The sequence below is a fragment of the Danio rerio genome, chromosome 20 (assembly GCF_049306965.1).
Source record: "Danio rerio strain Tuebingen ecotype United States chromosome 20, GRCz12tu, whole genome shotgun sequence".
Taxonomy (NCBI): Eukaryota; Metazoa; Chordata; class Actinopteri; order Cypriniformes; family Danionidae; genus Danio; species Danio rerio.
Genome location: NC_133195.1, coordinates 25,785,254 through 25,812,211, shown reverse-complemented (window position 1 = coordinate 25,812,211; position 26,958 = coordinate 25,785,254). Strand labels below are relative to the sequence as shown.

Genomic DNA, 26,958 nt, shown 5'->3' with positions numbered 1-26,958 from the left:
CTTGAAACGCTGTCAGTGATGTCATCAGCACACAAGCAGCCAATAGTGTTCAGCTTTTTCTGACGACTCCTCCCCTCAAAATTTCATTGGCTGTGGTTTGGTAGCTTGAATGAGCTGATGGGGAATGAGATGTTGTCAGATCATGTAGTGTGTGACCCCCCTCTTGTGGATCGTTCATGGAGTGTTGCGTAGTGTGAACACCACAGAGATCAAAAGACACAAAGTCAAGTCATGTAGTGTGAACGGCACAGCGATCTGCTGATGTTTAAAATCCTGTAGTGTGAACTAGGCTTAAGGGATTTAACTGTTTTAGTTCTAACTGTACAAATGTTGACAATCAAAGGCATTTGTTTTGCGCAGTGACAAAAAATAATATAGATCACGCCACCAAACATGAAAACTAAAGCAACAACCATGGTTTAAAAATCGAAGGAGTAGAAAGAACAGATATTTGTGTAAAAATATAAGAAGTAAAAGTCAAAGGTTGCCAAAAAAATGTGTGGAGTAAAGCACTGACACCAGAAAAATCTTCTTAAGTACAGTTACAAAGTGTTTGTACTTCATTACTTCTCATCTCTGGCTAGGTACCAAGTCGTACCATTGAGTGGAAAAAGCACTACTATTAAAATCCATATCTAAAGTATTTTTGCTTTTAAATAAAGAATGTAAAAAATGTTATAATGATGTCAAAATGTACTGACAATAATTTCAGCCCTTGGGGGCTTGTTAGAGTTAGTTTACCCAAAAATGAAAAATTCTGTTTGTAACTACTCACCCCCATGTCGTTTCAATCCCCTGAGACCTTCATTCATCTTTGGGACACAAATTAAGATTTGTTTATATGAAATCTGAGAGCTCTCTGATCCTCCATAAAAAAACAATAGTCCCGAAGTGCAGAAAAACAACCAAAAATTCAATCCAATTCACCTTTATTTGTACAGCGCTTTTACAATGTAGATTGTGTCAAAGCAGCTTCACATAGAAGATCATAGTAAACTGAAACAGTGTGGTTCAGTTTTCAGAGGGTAAGGTCCGTTCAGTTTAGCTCAGTTCAGTGTGGTTTAATAGTCACTACTGAGAGTCCAGACACTGAAGAGCAATCTATTGATGCGCAGCTCTATCCCGAACCATGCAGGTCAGTGGCGACAGCGGCGAGGAAAAAACTTTACCAATTGGCGAAAGTGAAGAATTAAAAAACCTTGAGAGAAACCAGGCTCAGTTGGGCACGACCATTTCTCCTCTGGCCAAACGTCTTGTGTAGAGTTGCTGTCAAGGCGCCGGAAAGCTGGACCTCAGCGAAGACAAGTCTGTCCCTGGAGGGTCACAGGAATCAGTCTCATGCTCTCCGCTCAACTATGACCACCACAGCAGCTGCTCAAGATACGGCCTGGTCCAGGATATGGAAACCCTGGGATCATCTTGTCGCTGGTCTTGGATCAAATCAGTGGCCCTGCAGAGTCTGAGGTCCTCGGAATGAGTTTTCCCAGGTGGAAATAGAGAATAAAGAGAATATTTAGCGTAGCTGCTGTTCATAGTGTATATAAAAGAGATGCAGAAACCTGCGTTTCTGCACCTTCATGTATCATACCACTAAGTGATGCACTGAGTGTATGCTTTACTAAAAAATAATCTTTAATCTAGTTTTGAACTGCGAGAGTGTGTCTGAGCCTTGGACGCCATCAGGAAGGCTATTCCAGAGCTTAGGAGCCATAAATGAGAAGGCTCGACTTCCTTTACTCGACTTTGCTTTTCTAGGTACTACCAGAAGCCCTGAGTTTTGAAATCTTAAAGAGCGGGATGAATTGTAGCGAGACCGAAGGTTGGTTAGATAAACAGGATCTAGATTATTTAAAGCATTATAGGTAATACATTAACACATTTTATGCTGTGGTCCAACTGTAATCATGAAACTCCAAGAACACTTTTGTGCACCAAAAACACCCCCTGTAAAAAAAGACTTTGCCTATGTCTTCCACATCAGATCAGGGTGCTTGATTACTCCAGACATCTCAGTGCTTGCATGTTGTGCTGCTGGCTCTAATTGCAATATGTCGTACTAACTGTAGTAAATGTCCACCCTGATGACCCGACGAGGAAGAGCAAAGTGGTTTGTACTGTTTTTATTTGGCACATTTAATTATTTTTGGAGTTTCCTTTTTATAGAATTTGAATGCCTCACAACCATTGCTGTCTTTAGAGGGCCAGAGAACTCCCTGATTTCATCTAAAATAATTTCATCTAAAATATCCTAATTTGTGTTCTGAAGACAAGCAAAGGTCTCAGGGTTTGGAACAAAAGGTGGCTAAATAATAACAGGATAGTCATTTTTGGGTGAAATTACCCATTAAACTTGAACTGTTTAGAGTGCACAGTACGCACATTTTTGTCCACAAGGAGAAACTTGCATTTAATTACCTTTAGTAAATAAAATTGCCAGCTCATTGTTTTTATTGTGATGTGTAAACTTGTATTCAGAATGTTTAAACTTATTATGGGTCCACCCATTTGCAGGAGAAGGATCAAAGGAGTTTAGACTTGAATACTGCCAAGTGCATGCTGGGACTTCTACTTGGGAAGACCTGGCCCTTGTTTCCAGTGTTTAACCAGTTTCTAGAAGTAAGTATTTTAATCTACTTGAATTTAACATGACCAGTTAAATATTTGGACACGACAACACATTCATTAATACGATTTTGAACATTTTAGAATGGTGTTAAAAGATAGTTCACCCAAAAATAAAGATTCTGTTTAAATATACTCACTTTTCGGTTGTTCTAAATCTGTATTTGTTTTAATAATTGTATTTTTACTGTGAAACATTAAACAATTATATTTATTTGGGCACCAGTAATACTTTTATTTCCAGTACACAGATTAAGCACTTGCAGATTACATGACAAAAGCAAACACTTTTACTATACTTACATATAGTGAAATTGTTATTTTTGCAGCCATTTTTTGAATACCCTACAGCACAATTCACGAGTTTGTGTATAATTTGACATTTATTGTAAACAGTCTTTGTGTGGACAAAAAAAAATCTTTTTAATAATTTAAGCTTTCAGATTTATTAAAAAAAAAATTTAAATAATGAAGACATCCTATTCCTTAGTAGAAATATAATTCATGGGTAATACAGTGCATGTATTTATTCAAAATGCTGCCCTCTAGAGTCATTTTGTACTAATGATGGACAATGGATGATTTTCCTAAAGTAATGTTTATGTATTGTTTTAGTGACATATTTAGTTGTGGTCTGTTTCATGACACATGATTCAGTTCATTAAGTCATTTTATGTTTTTTAACATGCACCCTAATCAGTTACTGAGCAGTTGATCTGTGATGTTGTTTGAACTCATGAGGCTACAGTGATCAATCATGCCAGTTTCAAGAGTGTTAGATCAACATTTCTTCTTTAAATTTCATTTAAAAATGGCCAGAATTAAGGAGTTGAGATTTTAAAAACAACAAAGTATATGGCCCATTGTGATTATTGGATGGTACCTGTATTATGAATAACTAAAGTTTTGTTCATGCATCAATAAACAACTGCAGAGTTCAGTAATAATAAAGTTTGAGTAAAACTGGGAAATTTATAGGCCATTTTAATGTGGTGATGTCATCGGCCCATGAACATTTTCTACTAGTCATCAAATTATTTCATAACTGTAAAGTTAAAACATAACATAAACCAGGGCCGGAGTGGGACTCTTTTTTTTTTTTTTCAGCCCTGGAGTTTCAAGCCTCAGACCGGCCCACCTCAGTTCACGACTGACTATATTAAAATAAGGTCATTTCCAATTCAGTTTCTACTTACACCATCACGTCTTTTTTTTTTTTTTTTTTTGAGAAAACAGCTGCTTTAGAACTTCAAATGTTCAACAACCCTAACAGTATTATATGTCTTAACAATAAAAATGAATAAATAAGTTACTCAGACGAGGATCAAACCCAGGTCGGTGGCGTCGTAACCTAACGTGCTAACCACTAAACCACAACAGCTGTACATTAAGAGGTAACTCATCTGAGTTATATCATCATTAACCTGCAGGCTGCATCTTGCTCACGAGGCTGCGAGAAAATAGATAAAAAGAGCAGAGCTGCGGTAAAATAATGAATAATAAGACTGTGGTCAAGTAAATAAATAAATTCATTTAAAAAGTGTGACTGCTGAGAGCAACAGATTCTGGAGCTAGGGACACCGGCCCTCGCGGCCAAAAAACGGACCGGCCCACCAGGAATTCTCCCGGTCCTCCCGATTAGCCAATCCGGGCCTGACATAAAAGTTAAAACATCTGTCATACCATTATTTATTAATATGTGGCTCTTTTTGGATTCTCAGAAGCTATACAAATTTAAATAGTGAAACAGGGAATACCTTGGGACATTTTGTTTACATCCCAACAAAATTATCTATATTATGAACCAAGCTTTGGAATCCACATAGAGGGCATATTGAACTATTGCAGTTTATTCCCACTCTGTGGACAAAATTGATGTAGAACAGACTAAATAGGTTATTGAAGGAACACTTATTAAACATCACATAATTTTAGCCTCTAAAAAACTATTTGGCCCAAAACCAAAGTTTCTGATTTCATTCATTCATTTTATTTTCGGCTTAGTCCCTTTATTAATCAGGGGTTGCCACCGTGGAATAGACCGCCAACTTATCCAGCATATGTTTTTATGCAGCGGATGCCCTTCCAGCTACAACCCATCACTGGGAAACATTCATAGACACTCACTCATTCACACACACTACGGACAATCTAGCTTATCCAATTAACCTATAGTGCATGTATTTGCACTGTGGGGGAAACCCACGCGAACACAGGGAGAACATGCAAACTCAACACAGAAATGCCAACTGACCCATCGGAGGCTCGAACCAGCGATCTTCTTGCTGTGAGGCGACATCGCTACCCACCGTGCCGCCCAGTTTCTGATTTCTGTAACCAAAATTTCAGTGCTTCCCAATTTAAGATCATCAGAAGAGAAGTACAATGAGGACAAACATTTGACTGGTCGTGTATATGGATAAATCTTGTCTCACAATTTGTGTCAAATCTTTAACAATTCTTCCTTTTTCTCCACAGCAATCTAAGTATAAGGTTATAAATAAAGATCAATGGTGCAATGTTCTAGAGTTCAGTAGGACTATCAACCTTGATCTCAGTAACTATGATGAGGACGGGGCCTGTAAGTACACTTTACCCTAACTCTATACTTCTTTTGTATACCGTTCTTTTCTACAGCATGTTCGGAAATGCCACAGATTAGCTTCCTAACTGGGGTTTCTCTTTGCACAGGGCCAGTGCTTTTGGATGAGTTTGTCGAGTGGTATAAAGATCGAGAGATGTCGTAGCGACAGCTTCTCCATGCCTACCACCATCACCAACTAGAAACTAATCGCCAACAATCACCATGACAATGACGACAGAAACGGCTTTGAAACAAACATCTAGAAAACAAAGTACAAATCAAAACTGAAGTGTTTGGGACGGACTGATGGTGGCCCCTGGCGCTGAGGGCTTGAGTGTGTGAGTGTTTGCCTAGAATGTAATTATCGATGCACATGTTTGTATGTCGCCCTTTTAGCCGGGGCGGGTCACTGGTGGTCGACTGTTGGAAAAACAGCACCTCACCGACTCCACCTAACGCCCCCCCTCCCCTTCCCCATCCATAGCCCACAATGCATTGTGGGTAAGCACATGGCCAGCCTCGGTGCCACCTTCCCACCCCACTGTGATGTTTCATATTGCTGTGAATGTTTCAATAGGCTCTTAAAAGGAGGGCGACTTCAGATCCTCCACAAGGCAGGGTAGGTATAAACCCCCCATACTGTCTGAAGACATTTAGGTCATTTAGGTTCAGGAAGGACAGAGAAAGACAGAACGAACACCTGCTTGGCTTTTTACTGAAGGTCAGTGACTTTTTACGAAAGTGTTGGTTCAAAATGGAAATAGCGTACAGTGTCACTCTGCTGATGTGGTCCAAACACTGTTTACTGTGGTTTTAATGGTGGACGGCGATGACAGTTACCATGCTTACATAGCAACCTTCGCCATAAGTTTTACTTTTATTCATCTCAATGCACTTGGTTGCCATTTAATATAGCGCACCACATACACATACAAGAGTGTCATAGACATTCTGCTGTAAGCACTTCCTGTGGTGCTGTATCAGTATCCCTTTCACCAATTTCTTGTTTATGAGATCAACAAGACAAGATTTCCTCTTCACAACAAGAAGAACGGAGGCTGTACTTATCAAGAGCATAAAGGTTAGTATCCTTTTCCTGACCATTGTCTTGTTGAGGAGTGTGAGCAGGTTTAAGCGACTGCATTGATTATATCATTTGATTCCTTAGAAATGTAACTATACTGTGCATGTCATAGTTAAAATGACAGTACGTGGATCTAAAGGACAGGAAGAGGGAAAGCTGTTAAAGTGCACTTTTGATTTCTGTGATGGATTGCCACAAAAATACAAAACGAAGAAGGTAACCCTAAACTCTGACACTCTTTTGGCCACATCCTCTTCCACAGATCTTGTGGTCAAACGGGATCACCTTAACCCATAGTGACCAATGCCTAGCAACTATTTAACATTCTAGTTATGTTTGTAAAACTGTTGAGTTTTGTCTATGGCTGTGGCGTGAAGCTAACTTGTCATCTGAACAAGAAAAAAAAGCATGCATGCATTCTGCGATTAGAGCCGTCTTCGTGAGTGAATGAATGAGGGGTTTCCTTTTTGTACATTTATTTTTATGCTCTCGTTTCTTTATTATTATTTTTTTGTAAAGGTATTTGTAGAAGTGGTCATTTTTTGTGCTTAATTTGGGTATCCGCGGTCATGCAGTCTTAACGCTTTATGAAAAAAATGATTGTGTGATGGTATTTAGAGCTTAAACACACTTGTAACCTCATCTGTTGAGATGTTCCTCTCTGCATTGCCTCCTCCACCATTTCCACAAAGTGCTAAACCACCATGTTCACGAGCGACTGAAGCATTTCTGTATGTCTGCAATTTCATAACTTTTATCGTAAAAGGAATTACAATGCAGATACAAATTTATTAACATTCATTTTGGGAAACAAAAGTTTAAAAAACGTTTGGTTACAAGACATTTTGGTATATAAGTGTTTTTTTTTCTTCCCACCTGAAAGATTAAAGTTATTCATCATAAATTATCAATCAATTATTCACTCAGCATCCATGAAGTCAACATTGTATATATGCTGTGCAAGCTGTGTAGAATTCATTTGTAAATGTCTACAAACACTTGTCATTACCCCATTCACCTGCACCTATTTGTGCCTGAGGGAAGTAGTGGTTTAAAACGAATGATCTGAACAGATAGATGCGTTCCCGTCTCATTACGACTGTTGCTTTTGTTGGGGGAGTATGTAATGCAGAGCGTTGAGCATTCTCATCTGACTGTATATATGTATGGATGTGTGTGTGTATGTGTGTGTGTGTGTGTATATATGTGTTTGTTTTCACTGTAACCTCTCTACATTAAATATATATAAAGGGGTTTATTAACGAAATGTGGAGTCATTTTAATTTCTTCTCCATTCCATGTTATGAAGTAGGGAACACTTTCATTAACTGTTTACAAGAAAGTTAATTACCTCTATAAACAGCTACAGAGAAAAAAAAGTTTCTTTTGATTTATTAGAAATGAGTTTGAGTAAAATGTTAATATTTATTTAAATATATAATATATAACGGTCTAATAACATTTAATAAAAAACTAACCACTTTTTGCCTTCAGAGCTGCCTTAATCCTTCATGGCCTAGATTCAACAAGGTACTGGAAATATTTCTCAAGAGATTTTGGTCCCTATTGACATGATAGCATCACACAATTTTTGCAGATTTGTCGGCTGCACATCCATGATGCAAATCTCCTGTTCCACCACATCCCAAAGGCACTCTATTGGATTGAGTTCTGGTGACTGTGGAGGTCATTTGAGTACAATGAACACATTGTCATGTTTAAGAAACCAATCAGAGATGATTCACGCCTTGTGACAGCGCATTATGTTGCTGGAAGTAGCCATCAGAAATGAGTACACTGTGGTCATAAGGGAATGGACATGGTCAGCAACAATACTCAGGAAGGCTGTGGCATTGCCACAATACTCAATTGGTACTAATAAGCCCAAAGTGTGCCAAGAAAATATCCCCACACCATTACAGCACCACCACCTGCCTGAACTCTTGAGACAATGCAGGATGGATTCATGCTTTCATGGTGTAAACGCCAAATTCTGACCCTACCATCCAAATGTTGCAGCAGAAATCGAAACTAATAAAACTAGGCAACGTTTTTTCAATCTTCTATTGTCCAATTTTGGTGATCCTGAGGGAATTATAGCCTTAGATTTCTGGTCTTAGCTGACAGGAGTGGCACCTGGTTTGCTCTTTAGCTGCTGTAGCCCATCCACCTCACATGTTCAGAGAAGCTCTTCTGCATACCTCGGTTGTAATGAGTAATTATTTGAATTACTGTTGCCTTACTATCAGCTGGAACCAGTCTGGCAATTCTCCTCTGACCGCTGTCATCAACAATGCATTTGCACCCACAGAACTGCCACCCACTGGATATTATCTCTTTTTTGAACTATTCTCTGTAAACCCTAGAGATGGTTGTGCCTAATAATCCCAGTAGATCAGCAGTTTCTGAAATACTCAGACCAGCCCGTCTGGTACCAACAACCATCTTCCTCATTCTGATACTACGTTTGAACTGCAGCAGGTTGTCTTGACCATGTCTACATGCCTAAATGCATTGAGTTGGCTGATAAGAAATGTGCGTTAACGAGCAGTTGGACAGGTGTACCTAAAGTGGCCAATGAGTGTATATATACATTGAGAATAACGATCGTTTTCTCAATTGTTGTGATTTGAAAATCAGAAATTCTTAACTCTTATGAATATAAAATATTGGTATTGCTGTTATATAAGCATGTCTGGAAACAATTGTATAAAGTTATACAAAAAGTGCTGTAAATGGCAAAGTAATTTTGCAGGATAAAAGAAAAACGTTTTACTCGTACATGTGGATAAAAAAATCAGAGAAACGGAACAATTTTTAAATAAAAATTTATTTTGTTGTCATTCAGTACAATTAATATCCCGTGGACTTTTATTACAGCTACATTGCATTACTGATAAAATCAACAGTGTTTGTATACAAAACACCCTTATGTAGGCTTCATCAATATATTTGCATGCAACAGAAACATAACTTATATTAAGGAATACTGAAAGGTTTAGGTTAATATGTTCATAGTTATATTACATATTTACAATAGTCAGAAAAAAGAAAGGCCCTTACAAAAAGCTGTGACTTTTAAATCATTTGCGGAGATTTGATATTGTGTGCCAAGTCAAAAATGAACTCTTTATCTAAATTAAAAATTCCTTATTCTTTGTTGTTGAATTTGCTGGTGACTTAGAGTCAAGTGTTGATGTACTCTTTGTTTTAAGTCCTCGCAAAACTGGGGCTTCCACTCCTTCTGTGCTTCTGGAATTGTTTCTTGTAGAGCTGCTGCTGTAGGTGCGTTCTGTTTGAAATGGTGCTCCTCCATAATCTGCCAGGGTTCTGTCTTGCTTCTCGCCTTCTTGTTGCATGGAGGATAGCGATGCGATGTTGAACTCATCCATTTCTCTTCTCCTTTGCTGCAGCAATCTCCTGCGTTCTTGCCTTTGACGCACTTCAGTATTTTCTCTCAGATACTCTCTGGCATCCAGGTCTAGGGGAGGTGGAGATGTTATTGGAACTGCCGGTGGTTCATCCACAACTTGATGTTTACTCAACAAGGAACTTGACATACTTGATTCTGAATTTAGGCCAGTCTGGTCAGACATCCATGATTCTAATTCAGTCTTTATAATTACTGCAGACCCTTTTTTCTTTGAGATGGGGCGTGATGGCTCAGATGACAAATTGGATGATGGGAGAAATGATGACACAGGTGAAGAATAAGATTGTTTAAACTCAATGTACCTTTTTACTTTTGGAATATTGGCAATAAATTCATCTGTTTCTCTAATGTGGTCTGTAGCAGATGGTTTGACATATTTAGTTGAAGTTGTCAATATTTTTGGTTCCTCTGTGATCTCAGATGTTCCCAGTCTTTCAGCTAAGTCAGCAGTTGATGGCAGAGCAGAATTATGACTTTCATCAGGTGTGAACTCAATGTATCTCTTAACTTTTGGTATACTGTCAGAATCGTCAGATGTGCTTTGTGATGTGCGGGATACCGTTGCTTCTGTTGCTGTTACCTTTATTGGTTTAACAACACTTGGAAGTTGTGTCTGGGGTGATGAAAAAGGTTTACATTGTGTGAACTCAATATATCTTTTGACTTTTGGGATTGTGACACTTGTTTCTTTAATGACATCATGATCATTAGTAGATGATTTTCTATCATCATCAGACGAAGTGCATGGTATACTTGTTTCTTTTTTCACGACAGATGCACTTACTCTTTTAGCTGTTATCTGTACCGGAATTTGACTTTCAGGATGTGTGAACTGAATGTATCGCTTAACCCTTGGTATTTTATCAAGGGGTGCCTCTGAATGTTGACCAAAATAGTCTTCTCTACTTTCTGTTGTGACTTCATCCTCAGATGAAGTTCTTGATCTGCTCGTTTCCAAAATGACCTTAGATGTCGCAACTTTATCTTCTGATAAAGTAGTTGACTGAACAGGTAACTGATGTTTAAATTCAATGTATCTTTTAACTTTTGGAAGTTTGTCAAGATGTGCTTCTGTTTCCTCGAAGACATTGTCTTCCTTAGGAGATGGATCAACTAAAGTACTAGGTCCTCTTGATTGTAAGTCTGTCACCTGTGTGGGCTTTACATTGCTTGAAATAGGTAATGGTGCAAGACCCTGGGGAGGTTCAGATTGTGTGAACTTAATATACCTCTTCACTTTAGGGATTTTGTCAAAATAGTCACCTCTTACATTATCATCATGAGTAGATGGTTTAACATCCTCTTCAGATGAAGTGCTTGATCTTCTTTCTTGAACAACTCCAGATATTTGAAGTCTTTCAGATGAGTGATTAGTTGCTGATTGAACAAGTTTACTTTCAGAATTTACAAACTGAATATATCTCTTAACCTTCGGTATTTTTTCAAAAGACAACCCTGTTTGTTCACCAGCTTTTTCTTCCTTAGCAATAAATGTGGCATCTTCCTCAGATGAAGTGCTTGATTTCCTTGTATCTTGAACTACCCCCAAATTTCCAACTTTTTCAGCTGAGATGGTTATTGTTGGCTGAGGAAGGGATTGAATTTCAGGATGTGTGAATTGAATGTATCTCTTAACTCTTGGTACTCCATCAAGAGATACTCCTGTTTGCCCAAAATTGTCCTGCACATCATCCTCAGATGTGCTTTCTCTAGTGAGTGGGTTTTTAAATTCTGTTTCTGTCACCTTTATAGATTTTACAATGTTAGGAGGAACTGGTGACCGATCAGAGGGAAATGATTCAGATTGTCTAAACTTTATGTATCTCTTCACTTTTGGTATTTTGACCAGATATTCATCTGTGTCTTTAATGATATCTTTATTAGGAGATATAGTAACATTTTCCTCAGACAAAGGGCTGCTATCTTTTGGTTTTTTAGCTGTTAGAGATGCATGGATTCTTTCATCTGAGAAAGCAGTTGATGTTTCGGGATGTGTGAATGCAATATATCTTTTAACTCTTGGTACACCATCAAGAGATACGCCTATTTGCCCAGAGACATTGTCTTCCTGAACAACATCCTTAGTTGAAGAATTCTCTTTAATGACTGGCTGTTTGAGTTCAGTTTCCGTTACTGATATGGATTTTACTGGGCTGTCTTGTTTTGGAGCAGAGGAATGTGGTTCAGAAGGTGTGAACTTGATGTACCTCTTTACTTTGGGGATTTGGATTAGGTATTCATCTGTTTCTTTAATATCTTCAGTAGGTGGTTTAACATCTTCCTCAGATGAAGTGCTCCATCTCCTGGTTTCTTTATCTACCGCAGGTATGCTGACACTTTCAGATAAAAGACTGGTTGATGTCTGAGATGGATATTGATATTCAGGATGTGTGAATTGAATGTATCTCTTAACGCTTGGTACTTTATCAAGAGACACTCCTATTTGCTCTTGATCATGATTTTCGGATGAAGTGCTCTCTCTATTGGCTGGTGGTTTAAATTCTTTTTCTGTTTCTTTTACTGTGATTGCAGGAGGAATTGGCGACAGAGGAGATGAGTATGGTTCAGCTTCTGTGAATTTGATATACCTTTTTACTTTGGGAATTTGGAAATGGTATTCTTCTGTTTCTCCAAAATTTTCTTTAGTGGCTGGTTTAACATCTTCCTCAGATGAAGTACTCCATCTTCTTGTCTCTTTTTCTACCACAGATGTATTGACTCTTTCAGATGAAACCTGAGTAAGGGGTTGACTCTCAGGATATGTAAATTGAATATATCTCTTAACTCTTGGTACACTATTAAGGGATGTAACTGTTTCTTCCAAGACATGGCCTTCATTCTTAGTTAGCTTGATATCCTCCTCAGAAGATGTACTTGATCTCCTTGTTTCTGATTTGATTATCATTTCAGGTGTGACATGCAGTGTATCAGAAGTGGTGGGGTGTGGTTCAGACTGTTTGAAGTGAATGTATCGTTTCACTTTTGGAATATTTTCCAAAAAAGATACCTCTGCTTGCGTTAAGTTTTCCTGGTCTTTAGGGAATCTCTCAATTGTGGATTCAGTTTTTATTTCCATCTCAGTTGTGACTTTCGTAGAGGAAGATGAAACCAATGGGGGAGTTGAAGAATCTTTGAACTCTGTAAATTGAACATATCGCTTAACCTTTGGTACTGCATTAAGATCTATTTGCCCCCAGTTTCCTGTAGCATCAGATTTGTCATCCGACTTGACAGATGTGCTGGAACTTGTTTCCACTTCTACTGCAGGTCTCTTGATTGAAATGGGTGAAGATGTTTGAGTTGGAGAGTAAGGTTTTGGCTGATTGAATTGGATGTATCTCTTAACATGTGGCACGCTATCAAAAGATACACCTATTTGACTGAAGAAGCTGTCTTCATTAGGTTTGATATCATTATCATCAGATGAAGTACTGGACCTCCTTGATTCAGGCTGTACCACCAGTTCAGGAGAACCTTTTAAAGGAAGTGTTGTAGAATAAGGTTCAACATGTGAAAACTGTATGTATCTTTTTACTTTTGGAAGTCTGTCAAAAGATGCATCTACTTGTCCACCAAATGTTTCATCTTCAGTGGTTGGTTTGAAATCATCCTCCGATGAGAAACTGGACGTCCTTGATTCAGTTGTCACTTTAAAATCAGGTGTGATTGTGCTAGTGGTTGGTGGAGGAGATGGTAACTGGGCTTGTGGATATGAGTGTGAAAACTGAATGTATCTCTTCACTTTTGGTAAATGATCAAAAGATAAACTTTTCCCAAATATAACATCGTCATCAGTGGTTTGTTTTTTAGTTAACTTGGACTGCTTATTAACCGAGACACCTCCAGTTCTTCCAGCATCCCAATCAGCTGGTGACATCATCACATCTGTTTCATTTTCATTTCTGTTGAAAAGTCGAGCACCTAATGCTTTTAGTCTCATTAGGCCTTTAGAACGTTTCTTTTCAAATACATCTGTGCTGCTGGAAGAGTTGTCAAAATCAATGTTAAGGACATTGTCTTTACTTTTACCAGGTTTGATGGATCCTCCGTTCAACCCAGGTGCTGTTGTAATTTCTAATTTTCTTGGGTACTCTATGAACTGATCTTCATCTTCACTGGAAAATGATATATCTGTATCATATCCTCTATTCAACCTGTTTATACTTGACCTATAGGATGGATGAACATGGTACAGTGGAAGGTTCTCATGACTTCCATAGAATGACTGATCATTTCGTTTTTTGCTTTTTGACTTTTTCCCTGATAGACCTTTTCTTGTCGAGGTAGGTGATGATGGCAGAGATGTGGAATGACTTTCATGCTGCTTAAAAAACATGTGTTCCTTCACGTTTTGACTGCTGCTGGGCTGCAGATTTTGTATTGTTGCCTCAGTTGTGGTCTCAGATTTAGATAAAGGGAGAGTTGGTGAAGAAGTGTCAAACTGTTTAAAGGAAATGTATCTTTTAACCTTTGAAACGTCAGAAGGTATAGATGTTGTCAAGAAAGATTTGTCATCCTTAGTTGTCAGCTGTGCATCATCGTCTGAGGACAAGCTGTATCTTTTTGTTTCCAGCAGAGCATCTTTTTTGGTTAAGGAAGGTGATGGCAGAGTTTGGGTATGAGGATCAGAAGGATTAAAGCCAATGTATCTCTTCACTTTTTGAATATTATCAGGAGACACTTGTCTTTGCATTAAGGAACTGTTGTCTTCAAAAGATGCACCGGTGTGAGCTTCAGATATTAAGTGCTCCTTTGATAAGATATTGTTCTTTTGTGAGGATGGAGAAAGTGGTGGAGATCCAGAATGAGATTTGGACGACTTAAATTCAACATATCTCTTATCTTTTGGCACAGTATCAATACCTATGTCTGCAAATTGTCCAGATTGGTGTGGTATGTTCATCAAGGAGCTCATCGAGGAGTCGTCAGTAAGCATGCCCTCGTCAACACTGTTTCCATGAGTAAAAGTCAAATGTATATCTGAAGGCTCCAAAATTATAGTCTCCTGTCTTATAAGAATGCCAGCACTAGGCATTGTTTCCCTGAAAGTGGGATCTTCAAGAGTGCCAAATCTGTTTAAATTGACTACATTTGCACCATTCCCTGTGTCCGATTCATCCACGATTTCTTCCAACTCTGGGTTTACAGTATAATTATTTGGTCCACCAACACTTTCACCACTTTGACTTGAATTACAGGAGCTTCCATTGTCAGAGAACTCAAATTGCTTTCCACCATCAACAAGAACTTCTTTACCAAATGGTTTTTCAAAATCATCATCTGAATCAATATTTATTTTATTTGAAGGTGATGCTACTTTGATTTGCCTCCATTTGTCATCGTCCTTCAGGGGGTGTCCTAGAGCAGGGCTGGAGAGATCATGGATACTTGATCTTTCTGAGTCTTCATTGAAAGAAAAGCTCTCTCCACTGTCATTCCACATTTCTGGGTCCAACTCATCAACATTTTGTTCTTTCAATCTGACTGGCCATTCTGAAAATGGCTCTTTTATAAATCCTGGAATTTCACTTTTAGCGACAGGAGAAGGGTCAACACTTTGTTCAGTTGAATGCTTTATTTCACTTGATAAGGTAACTTCCTGACTTGAGTGAGATGATGCTGAAGAACTGTCCCTTCTCTTTATCCTTGTAATTTCTGTTTCATCTGGGATTGGCTCAAATTCCATGTCTTCCATTGAGCTGGGTGGCAGTTTCTGACCATTTACTACTAAAGCATTTACTTCGCCTTCCTGTAGTGAGCTGCTGCCACTACTGTCTGCTCTTCCTCTGTGTCTCTCCATTTCAAGGGTCTGCTGTTTCTCATCAGTCACTGAGGATCTATTGTTTTCAACATCCTCATATAGGCCACCAGATTCTGTGTTGCTCTCAGAGGAGCCATCCGCTTGGTCCTCATCTACAGTGACATAGTAGGGCATTTGATCTTGCACTTCTGTAACTTCACCGAATGTAACTCTTGAACCCACTCTCACTTCTCGATCATGGTCTTCTACGTCACAGTAACCCTCATTCACATATGGCTGGGGTTCAGTGGACGAGGTTGGAGAGGATGTAGATTGTCTTTTGGATCGTATTCTTCTCCATAACTTGTCTAACAGTGGCCTCAAAACTACACCAAGAATAAATGCTAAAATGAATGTAATTATGACCGACAGGCAGACGGCAAGAATAAATTCTGACTCTGTTCTTGACCCTACCCTTACAGCAGGATTTTTTGGCAAGATTACATTTCCTTTCTCATCTAAGATAACTCCTGCTTCACGACGTAGTCTTGAGCCACCACCTTTTTTGTAGACATGTAGGTCAAACACTGAAATGTGCTCCCCTTGAACACCTGTAATGCATATATAAAGTCCTGCATGCTGCTCTGTGATATCCTTAATTAAAAGTTCTGGTTGATTATCTTTTTCTTGGCCTTGTGGAGTCCACCAGCGAACCTGCATGATACCTAGAAAAGAAATCGCAGGAAATTCATAACCAAATATTATGAATTAATATATATTGTTAAAATAATATCTCTTGCTTCAGTAGCTACAACAGGTTTTATCATTTTAAAACAAAGCAATCAAAAGCTGCACCTTGGCTGTGATTCCTACAAGGAATAGATATCTGCATCCCCTCTTTCACAATCATATTATGATAGTGGCCAGATGTCCTGTGTTCATATGTTGGACAAGTGAGTTCAGAGTCATTTAGGTAAAGCAGATCTTTTCCAGCATGGTGTGGTGGAGAGGCACACACCACTTTCCAGGAAGCATGACCCATTTCAGTATCAAAGCTCATCCATTTTCTTAAGGTCTGCAAATTGCAGTCACACTTCCATCTGTTGAAGGAGACATCAACTAAAGCATCCAGGTTCCGCAGGGACTGGTAGGCAGGGACAGGAACGGTGACCAGCAAGTTATAGCTCAGATCAAGGACCTGGAAAGAAATAGAAAGGCAATGAATTTTTTTGTGTCCCAAGTTTTAATGCACGCTAGGCTAGTAAGTTGATTTACATCAAGATGGTGCAATTCTGATCCAGGTGCAACAACATCCTGCAGAATGTGGTTCCAAGCAGCTCTAACACATTTACCTACTTGTTTTGGTGATCTGAAGACTATGTTAACCTTCATTTGTATTTAATTAGTTGTTTGTTTTGAACTGTATGGGGATGTTTACACCTGGTCACGTAAAAAAAAACTGATGAAGGATGGCATGATGGCAGATTTTTAATAATACTAACATAGTTATCATTCTTGATGTGAACAGCCATCTAACGATATTTAGTCAGATTTATGTATTATTACTTTAAATAATTTTGCTTCCCAAGTAAAATACTGAGACAAAAGACAAAAATATTGACCAGGGGTCCCAACTTCAAATTGGCAGGTACCATATCAGTAACTGACAGATCATATGGACTGTTTTAACATTCAGGCACAAGAAGAGAGGACACCTGATGTAATTGATGCAATCAGACATTCCTCCACAGAGGATTTGCAGTCAAAGCTCCTTTTTGTTTCTTGTACATATGAAGGGGTGGTTTAAATTGCTATGAAAATACTACAGTTCAATAATAGGCATAATAATCATAATTATTATTTTGTCCCATTCAATTGTTGCTTAACCAAAAGCTTAACAGATAGCGTAAGGCAGCAAAAAGCAGTTTTGGTAACTTTAGTGACTTTACTAGCAATTTCTTTCTTTTTTGGTAAAACTAACACAAAGAAGGGGAAAAGTATGTACATATTTACAATCACTTCATCATGTTCAACCCAGCCAGCAGTAAAACTTTAAGAATTTACTTTTTTATATAAATCTTAACATGCATATGAGGACAATCTATTAAAGACACTTTTAATAGAATATTTGCTAAATTATTATATTTACACCACCAGTATAATTTGTAAGCCATAAAGAAGTCTTTGTAGACTTGTAGAGCACTTATGAACACATTTTTACGTTTAAATCAGCACCAGAAATAGTCTGCATGTGTTACTCTCGACCGCACGCTGAAAGAAACCCGAATATATATTACAATACTTCATGTGCATAAACTACGATGGAGACACTTTTACCAAACAAATTCCAGTTTGAGCATTAAAAAAGATCATGTGATTTTGTTATAAGAGATCATGTGATGTGTGTGAATGGATAAACCAGCAGGCTGAGCACATTGTAAAACATCTAAAAAGTAGTTTTGATCATTCTAAAAGACCCTAACCATTTCAGTATTAGTGGTATTATATTATTAATGACCTTATATTATTATATTATATTATTAATGATGTGTCTGTGCTTCACGTCTGATCGCTCAAACCATTTCCGGAGGTTGTCTGCGACACATTCCAGATGAAATTAGATGGGTCTAAATGCATCTGGTGGTTGAAACCACATTTATTTTACTCCTCCAACAATTAAAAAAAAAACATGAGAACATGTGCTATGGGGTAAACAATCATCAGATATAACAAATGAAATAAGCAATTACTAAATTAATATCAAATAGCAGCATTAACAACAGAGATGCAGCATGCATGTTTAGCCTGTCACTGTGAAAAGAGATGAAAAATAATAGAAACATTTGTGTTTCATTCATTTACAAAAGCATAGTGTTTTGTTTTTGGGAGAGCAGGTTTTACATAAATTAATGTAAATCCTTTACAGTTTTGAATAAAGGTTTGCTCATATCTGTAAGACCAATATAGATGTCGCATTCAGCCTGTAATGACTGGAGCCTACCTTCTGCATTTACTGAAACACCAGTGAAGTACAAAGCCGCATGCAGGGAGTAAGTCTTGAGAGAGTATAAAATAATTTATATGCCAAATAAAATATATTGCTTGCATTTCTTTAAAAATTAAAATGGTATCTGATGCTTTAGTTGATCTAATTAGATTTGCATATAGTGCAGGATTTGAAGACCGGAATCATATCCGTTTAGCGGAGGCGCATGTATGTGGCCAAATGTAAATGGAACTGTTTTTAGAAATCAAATAGCTATCTGTAAACGACCGGTCCTGCTGCACCCAATCTGAGCTGGGATCGAACTAGCAATTCTTTGTATGGGAGTCAGTTGCTCTAACAAGGAGGCTAAATACATTGGCCACTAGCGTCTGTCGCTAGAGCATCTTTTGAGGTCAGAGGAGTGAGGTTTATCTGCATAGCACTTTGCTAGCTGGCCATCGTTACATATCTGATGAGAGAAAATGGATGACTAGGAAATGCAAGTAAACAGGCCCTATAGGACAGTGAACCTCCAGGAAGAAAGTCTGATTTACCCTGATGTGTGCAGTTACCAAAGTCAAGTAACTACAGGTTACTGGAGAAAAAAAACTCTAAATGTTATACCCCACTAGGGGGAGCACACACCCAAAACTGTAAAATTGCTCTCATCATTTGTTTTAGTAAAAAGTCAACAGCACCATGTGACCAGTATTAAACATGAAACACGAGTAAGTTGAATAGTTTTGTGGCATTACCTTCAGCTGTTGTAGATCTTTAAAAGCATGTGGGTGAATGGTTGTGATACTGTTATGCTGTAGATGTAGCTCTTTCAGATGGCTGCAGTTGTCCAGGTCAGAAAGACTGATCACAGAGATCTGGTTATAGGACAGCTGAAGAATCTGCAGGGATTTTATGCAACCCAGCCCTGGAGGAGAAATGTATATTCATAAGACCAAAAGGTACACACATTGCAATGATTAACCACACACACTGATAAACCTTCTAGTTAAATATCAATGTGTCCTTTCAGGCACTAAAGATTGTTGTGGGTGGTTTTCCTCATTAGATGCAGTCCGAGCTTTTGCACTTGTTTTGAGCCACCAAATACTGTTTCCCATGCATTAAATTAAAAGGGGAAAGGTAAAATGATGAAAGTGACTCTATTTTCATGGATGTCCCACACAAGTATGTCGCTGCCTAAATTTAGATCTCAGCTCTACCTGTTTCAGCCTGCCTTGACCTCATAAATCACAAACGCCTGTTTTTGCCTGTATCTGTGGCCATAACAACACCTAACGTACCTGCCCAGTTATGAAGCCCAATGTGTATCAACAATTGCACTAATCAGTGAGGCTTTTGCACTCTTGAACTGCTTTGTCGCCTTCAAGATATCGAAGTCAAGTTCATAGTAACAATATTCTAACAATCCTTGTCTTAATATTTATACCCAAGCTACTTCGAATCACTTTGTATTTATGAAACCAATACATCCTAAATGTTCCTGGATGCCAATAAGTAGGTTCAATCAGAGTCAAGAGCTTGAAAGGGTTCTTGTTTGCCAGAAAAGGGAGATGGGGAACTCCTTTGCGTATTTGAAAATACATGTTGACTGCTGAGCTGAAACCAGGATCTGCTGGACAGAGGTTTATCAGAAACTTTGAGGCAGTGCCATCTAATTCACATGGCTTACAGGCTGCCCAGACTGGGATCTGCAGAGATCGAACAGTTTAAGACCTGGTTCTTGACATTGGTTAACAGGTCCCTTTAGATTTCAAACAACAGAGGGCCACAGTTTTAAAGCCGACAGAAACAGTACAACCCAGCTAAAATTGTCTTAGTGATTATTAACACACACACAGCATTTAAAAAATGAGTAATTTCCTTAGCACTGGGTGTAAGTTTATTTTTTTTAATTCAAGAAAGGATGACTGCTCAACTTTTTGGTCCCAATTTTAATATCAACTGTCATTAAGGCCACTAATGCTGAATTTAGACTGCATGATTCTAGCCTGATTTTTGACTCGCCGACAAAAGTTTTGAGAAATTGCTGACAAATGCCTGAAATCAAAGGCAAATTGGTGCTTGTTCTACTGTACTATCAAAGACGCGATCTGAGAGAATCGCAGATGAGTCGCCAACACCTGTCAGATATTTGGCATGCTCCATATCTGGAACTGTCTGCGATTTAAAATCAAATCGCCTAAAATGTTTTCTTTTTAAAAATAACATTGGCGATTATCAACAGCCAATGAGAGAGCAGAATCCACTATCGGTATCTGCAGGCCAGTGGGAAGATGGGGGAAAAGTGCTTCTTTTTGATCTATTTGAACTGAAGAAATTAAGGAAAAACTAGTTTAAATTTGGCAGCAGCATCCGTGGCTGTTTGGTGTGTCATATGAGCAAAACCACAACTGGCTGAAAAAATTGAAGAGAAATTGCTAATTCCCCTCAAAACCTAGGTGAGCAAAATAAACACATTTTTTCTACCCCACTAAATGCTTCTTTCTCATTATGTAGTTAACAACAAAAGATACATGACATCACATGTTTTCATGTAACTTTTTGTGTGTGTTTGGTTGTGAAACTTCGTTTGTGGGCCAAGACAAAGTTGTCTGCCATTCTTATTGTAAATTCATCCAGTATGAAACCCCCTGTTGCCGATCCATCTTGCAGTGTAAACACAGCAGCAATGAAACGCCACCCCAGATATAGTCATACAGTTTGAAAACATCTGTGACACGACTATTTTGAAAATCATGCAGTCTGAACTCGGCATAAGAAATCTGATGATCCATGCTTTATTACAGTGTAAGATGAGTAACTATGATTGTTTAATGAAAAACAGCAACGTTAATGACTCTCAGTATCAATAATTGGATGTTGTTGTTTATCCATTCTGATGGATGATTAATATGAACAGAATTCTGGAACATAAAGAGATGAAAGCTTATTTATACACACAGTAGAAATGTTGCCTTGTGAAAGCAAATTGAGCAACATTTTAATCCCCCTTTTTAAATGAAGTAAATGATCTCCAGGTGTGAAAACACTCAACGTTGCAAATTAAATGGCCTGTGCTCCAAAACAAATATTTAACAAAGCTTTTTGGTGTTCCTATTAGAATCCAAAGTGACCAGAAGAAATGATTAAGATGTATTACTGGAAGGAACCAAATTACTGTACACTGTGAAAGATGCAGCTTTTCTTTCTTTTTTTTTTTTTTTATTTGTCATCTAGCATTGGTATCTGATATTTCCTATTCAAGGAAAGTTGCAACAGTTCAGTGCATTTTGGTTAAAGATATACCATAACTATTTGCTTGACTTGCTGTGAATGGGAGAAACTGCAACACAGAATATGGGGAAATAGGCTACACCCAGTGGCCCTTCCAGAAAATTTTCTCAGGGGTGGCCAGAAGAGGCCACATCAAATCTTGTGGTGGTACACAAAAGTGTTTCTGGTAAATAAAACAATGTGGTCTTTAATTATTTGTAATAATTAATTCATTTAAATAATTACTCTTGAAATATCAGTTTATTCCTAAAAAATTAATAAATTTAAATTCAATAAAATAAAATTATTAAATTATTAATTAATTATTAAAATTAAAAACACTTTTCATATATAAAAAAATAACTTTTCAGTTAATTTTCACATACTTCTTTTGTACAACATACATTATATGCCATGTCTAAAATGAATAAAGATTAATGAATCACTATGCTATACACACTCACTATACAGACTCTAATAATATCATTTATCCATATTTCTTTTTGAGCCACAATATTACTAATACAGCTTCTTCTTTTAATGTACGTTAAGGTAAATATTAAATTGCCATCAGTGGTGGAAAGAGTACTGAAAAATCATACTCAAGTAAAAGTACAATTTCTTGCCTAAAGATGTAGTGCAAGTATTTGTTTTAAATATTAGTCAAAGTATGAGTAAAAAGTAGACCTTTCAGAAGTACTCAAGAGTAGTGAGTATTATGCTCTGAAAAGCTTATGTGTTTACATGTAAATTGTGCATGGGTGTGTAAATGTAATATTCTGTAGTGCATCAAGTTATTGCTATGCAGACACGCAACGTCATAAGATGTTAATATTAGATATTAGGTTGTGATGTCAGGGGACCAAAATTCAAGGTCAAGCCAGCGTCTAAGGAAAACAATATTTTAATGTCCAATAATGACATCAAATGATGTTGATATTTGGTCGATTTTAGATTGTTAGAGAGAAAACAAAATTACAATGTCGAGCCAACATCTTAAACCAACATATTGACGTCAAATACTGACATTTATTCTTCTGGTATGGCAAACAAAATCCAACGTCTTATAAACATTATAGTGGTAACGCCCACACAGCATTAAGCTGTAACATCATAAGACGTTGATATTTGGATGGATGTTGGACATTAACATCTGACTGATGTTGAGTTCTGTCATCAACCTGGTTTCCAAAAAAAAAAGAAAAAAATGGCTTGAGGTAGTTAATTTAATGTGATTTACCTTCTGTGTGTGATTTGATTGGACAGGAATCACAGGACTGTTTTTTCAAATCCCCATAGACAAGAAAAATTAAAGTAGTGACTGCAGGTTGAAAGAAAACAGTGGAGTAAAAGTACAGATGCTGCTGTAAATATGAACTCAAGGGAAAGTTAAAGAACACTTTTTAAAACTACTTGGCAAATTACAATTCCTGAGAAAAACTACTCTATTACAGTAATTTGAGTATTTGAATGTCTTATTGATGTCTATTGAAGGTGTGTGCGTGCTGTCAACAGCGGTCAGGGAGGGGGAGGGGCAGTGAATCAGCTACATCAGTCTGGCCACTCATTGGAGGCGCCCCTAAATAAAAGCCAATGGCCAATTTTACCATTCTCTCCAACAAGTAGAATGGACTTGGTCTTGCATGCCTGAAACAGCTGCTTGTTGGCCACAGAATAAACATTCTGCTTGAGAGGGACTTTGATGAAGTAAACAAAACACTTTGTGGACAGCTTTGCTCATTGCTTGCACTGGGTTAGACAATCTGTCCCTTAGGTTTCCAATTAGGTAATGTAAGTATTTCTCAATACTCTGCGTTGTTCTATGGAGGGACGACACACCTATAGGCTTGCAAAAAAGAAAATAACCATCCTGCACTTAGAACCCCATGTTAGCATTTATTTGAAGGTTGGCCAAAATACAAGGCCACAATAAAATCCACCTTCTGGAATGTGTTTAGACCATTATTATCCTTTTATAGCCTGTCATGAGGCACAGGAATGCCAGCACTCAACCCTTGTAACTAGATCACAGGTGATTTCTCTTCACCTCATCCAGAAGGTGGATCATCTGACTGCTTTGAATGGAATTTAACAGGTTGAGAGAGTGTGTAATCGAAACAGATCAAAGTTCTGATGATGATTCAGTCATTTATCACAGGGCAGAGAGCATGTAGGTTTTATTAATTTTATAGATTGAAATGATGGATGGACTGATTAGTCTGTCCTTATCCTTATTTATCTATCTATCTATCTATCTATCTATCTATCTATCTATCTATCTATCTATCTATCTATCTATCTATCTATCTATCTATCTATCTATCTATCTATCTATCTATCTATCTATCTATCTATCTATCTATCTATCTATCTACCTACCTACCTACTTACCTACCTACCTACCTACCTACATATTACCATTAAAAGAGAGTATAAAGGGAGTGACTTGGCATTTGAGATGGCACTCCTTAAAAACTATCAGGGTGGTGCTCTAAATCCTTAGCCAATACCAGGCAGGGCTGACTCTAACCAATCAAAACTTCTAGTTCAATCAGTAAGTGGGTTAAAGTCGGCATGAAACAGAAGTTAAGATTGTACTTTTTAAATTTTTGTAAATTTCTGAAATGAGAAAAAAAAAAAAAAAAACAGTAGGGCGGGACATGTTGACTTTTGGGAACCAATTGGATTAATGATTGGAAGATGGGTGTTGCTAACAAAATGGAGGAAGATTTAATAGTTTGCACTTTCCACCGGAATCTCCACTGGCACTCTCTGGTGCAGAATGTATGGACATGCCTGAATATAAATCATCCCCGATCATAAACAAGGAGCTGAAATTTACAAACAAATGTCAATGTTCACATTATTCAAATTTTTCGTATCGTATTGGTTCGAACAACTGCCTCCTACGAAGGCAGAGCAGAAACAAGACAGGCACTGATAAAAAAAAAAAATCACTGATGCCTCGTCTAAAGGCATTCCGTGTGACCAGAAGTGAAGAAAACTTGTTTCAAGGGGGAGGGAAGATTATGATATTTGTTGGAAGAATATGAGAGCAAAATGAATTTGTACAAAATAATGAAAAGCACAGAAACATTGTTTATAACAGACACTACTACATGCATGTAAAAACAAGAGTAAATTTTGCGACTCCCTGTAAAAAATCCCTGTAATTTAGGCTAAGTAGAAATCGCAGGTGTAATTGTGGGGTAGAGTTCTATAATGGGTTTAACTGTAACACAGAACATAGCAGAAATTGGCAAATTTTGGATGAATCATGAATTTCTTGATAAAATATTTTCAATCAAGTAACAATTTTTACGGTCATTGTTGGTGGAGTGTAACCACTCACTTTTCTTTCAGCATATTTCCATCTTTTATCAAGTTTCGCCACAGCATAATGCCAATTACTCTGCATGTGTCTTACAGCCGATGCCTTCCAGCTGCAATATTGAGTACAACCCTTTGTGCTGGAAAACACCCACAAATTCTCCCATTCATACACTTCAGCCAATGTAATTATTCAGTTAAACTGGCGACTAAATTATCCAATTTATTTTATTCAATTGACCTATACCACATGTCCTTGGACTGTGGGGGAAACTGGAGCACCTGGAGGAAACCCACGCAGACACAGTGAGAACATGGGGAGAAAGGCCTCCTGGTCCTCCTTGCTGTTTGGCAACAGAGCTAACCACTTAGCCACCATGTTGCCCGTAACCTTAACCATAATATTGCAGGACCCAAAGGGTCATTTAAATAAATACATTTTGAGAATATTAGTTTGATTCATGTCGTACTTTAATTTGTTTTCTCACAAAAATCTTTAAATGACTATTAACAGCTGAAATTTGATCTTTAGAAGTATCAGTTTTTGCCCCATTACTTTTGTATCAAGAGTGCCACCCCTGACTTACAAATGTAATAGAGCTGCCTTGACTTAACCACATAATTTCAAATGTTGTTCAGGACACAGAAAGGACCGCATTAATGATTAATGCACAATTTTGCCACACACATACCGTTTGGTAGACGTTTGAGATGGTTTCTTTCAGCAGACAGCAACTGAAGGTCAGGTGCCCAGGAGCTGCATTCCTGTTCTGCACTTGACAGGGTCCTAGTGCCTGGTCCTAAAATCAGAGACAGGCTCTCCAGACCATTACTGCCCACCCAGAGGTGTAAAAGTCCCTTCAGCTTCACATGACCAAAGCTGAGAGGAGCCAGAGAACTCAGAGCATTGTTGGATATGTTCAAGGAAACCGCACTTTCTGGGATCCATGAGGGAGCCTTATTCAGGCCCAAAGATGAGCAGTTTAGGACAGGACCGGGCTGGCAGAGACAGGGAATGGGACAGGCGGAGGAGGGGAAACAGCGTGTCCCCCAGAGCTGGAGGAGCAACACTGCCACACCAAACACCAAGCGGGACGCTGACATTATAGTCAGCCCTGAATAATTTAAGCACAACAAATGACAGATTTATATGTCAGAATATTTCTGTTGGACAATACAGAGCTGTTAGAATAAAACCTGAGAAATCACAGAATCAATTTTAAGTACAGTCTAAATTGGCAAACACTATTTTTTATTATCCTCAGCTTAAAGGAAATCTTTAAATATGTCGCAGATATACTGTATAGAAAAAACTAACCTTTTCATTAAACTAACCTTTTTGGGGTAGCAATGTGCCGCTCGTCTTCGGTGATCTTCTGAATGTTGCTCTGGATAATTACTAACAAAACACTGAGTCTGATGAACAAATTCTTTGACTTTAACTCCAACTTCCCTAAGATCAAAGTCTGAATAGCATTATGGCACCACAGACACAGAACACAATCACTCACCTGAGTTAATGTCTTACTCAGGTTTGCTCCCTCCCAGCATTTTGAGGAATTAAAAAAAATAATAATACATTATAAAAAAATTATATTAATAACATAAATTTTAAAAAATTAAAATAATGATGCAAAAATGTGAGGCTAAATAGGGTTTTATAGAAATATATTCACATGCTTATATATATTTGTAAATTTAATTGCCACAAGTTCAAAATTAATAAATGACAAGTCAATAATCTATTCACTCAGTTGCCACACATTATAAGTCACCATACTTTTTTTAAAGCAGCACAGGACATATACATGATGTCAGACAAAAAAGTAAAGAACTAAATAATTATGTACAGCTGAACATTTTTTTAAAAAAAAGAAAGTAAAAGCAAAAATAATATGAAACTGAG

At 37.8% G+C, this 26,958-nt stretch overlaps 2 protein-coding genes across 16 annotated transcripts in view; one reads left to right on the top strand and one right to left on the bottom strand.

The window, feature by feature from the left end:
• The window catches only part of dcun1d4 (DCN1, defective in cullin neddylation 1, domain containing 4 (S. cerevisiae)), a 41,045-nt gene extending 33,488 nt beyond the window's left edge, over positions 1 to 7,557 (top strand). For all 15 annotated transcript variants that reach the window (XM_073932558.1, XM_073932560.1, XM_073932559.1 and 12 more), the window contains 3 exons: positions 2,512 to 2,616; positions 5,101 to 5,203; positions 5,314 to 7,557. In XM_073932558.1, coding sequence (XP_073788659.1) covers positions 2,512 to 2,616; positions 5,101 to 5,203; positions 5,314 to 5,369 — 264 coding nt within the window. In that variant the 3' untranslated portion in view covers positions 5,370 to 7,557. The remainder of the gene's footprint in view (positions 1 to 2,511; positions 2,617 to 5,100; positions 5,204 to 5,313) is intronic.
• Positions 7,558 to 9,102: 1,545 nt separating this feature from the next.
• lrrc66 (leucine rich repeat containing 66) lies at positions 9,103 to 26,570 on the bottom strand. The gene is made up of 5 exons (XM_021468619.3): positions 26,388 to 26,570; positions 25,745 to 26,167; positions 19,205 to 19,374; positions 16,319 to 16,661; positions 9,103 to 16,188 (listed from the first exon to the last, which is right to left on the bottom strand). The coding sequence occupies exons 2-5, from the start codon at positions 26,154 to 26,156 to the stop codon at positions 9,425 to 9,427; spliced, it is 7,689 nt and encodes a 2,562-aa protein (XP_021324294.1). The 5' UTR covers positions 26,157 to 26,167; positions 26,388 to 26,570; the 3' UTR covers positions 9,103 to 9,424.
• Between the last annotated feature and the right edge of the window lie 388 nt (positions 26,571 to 26,958).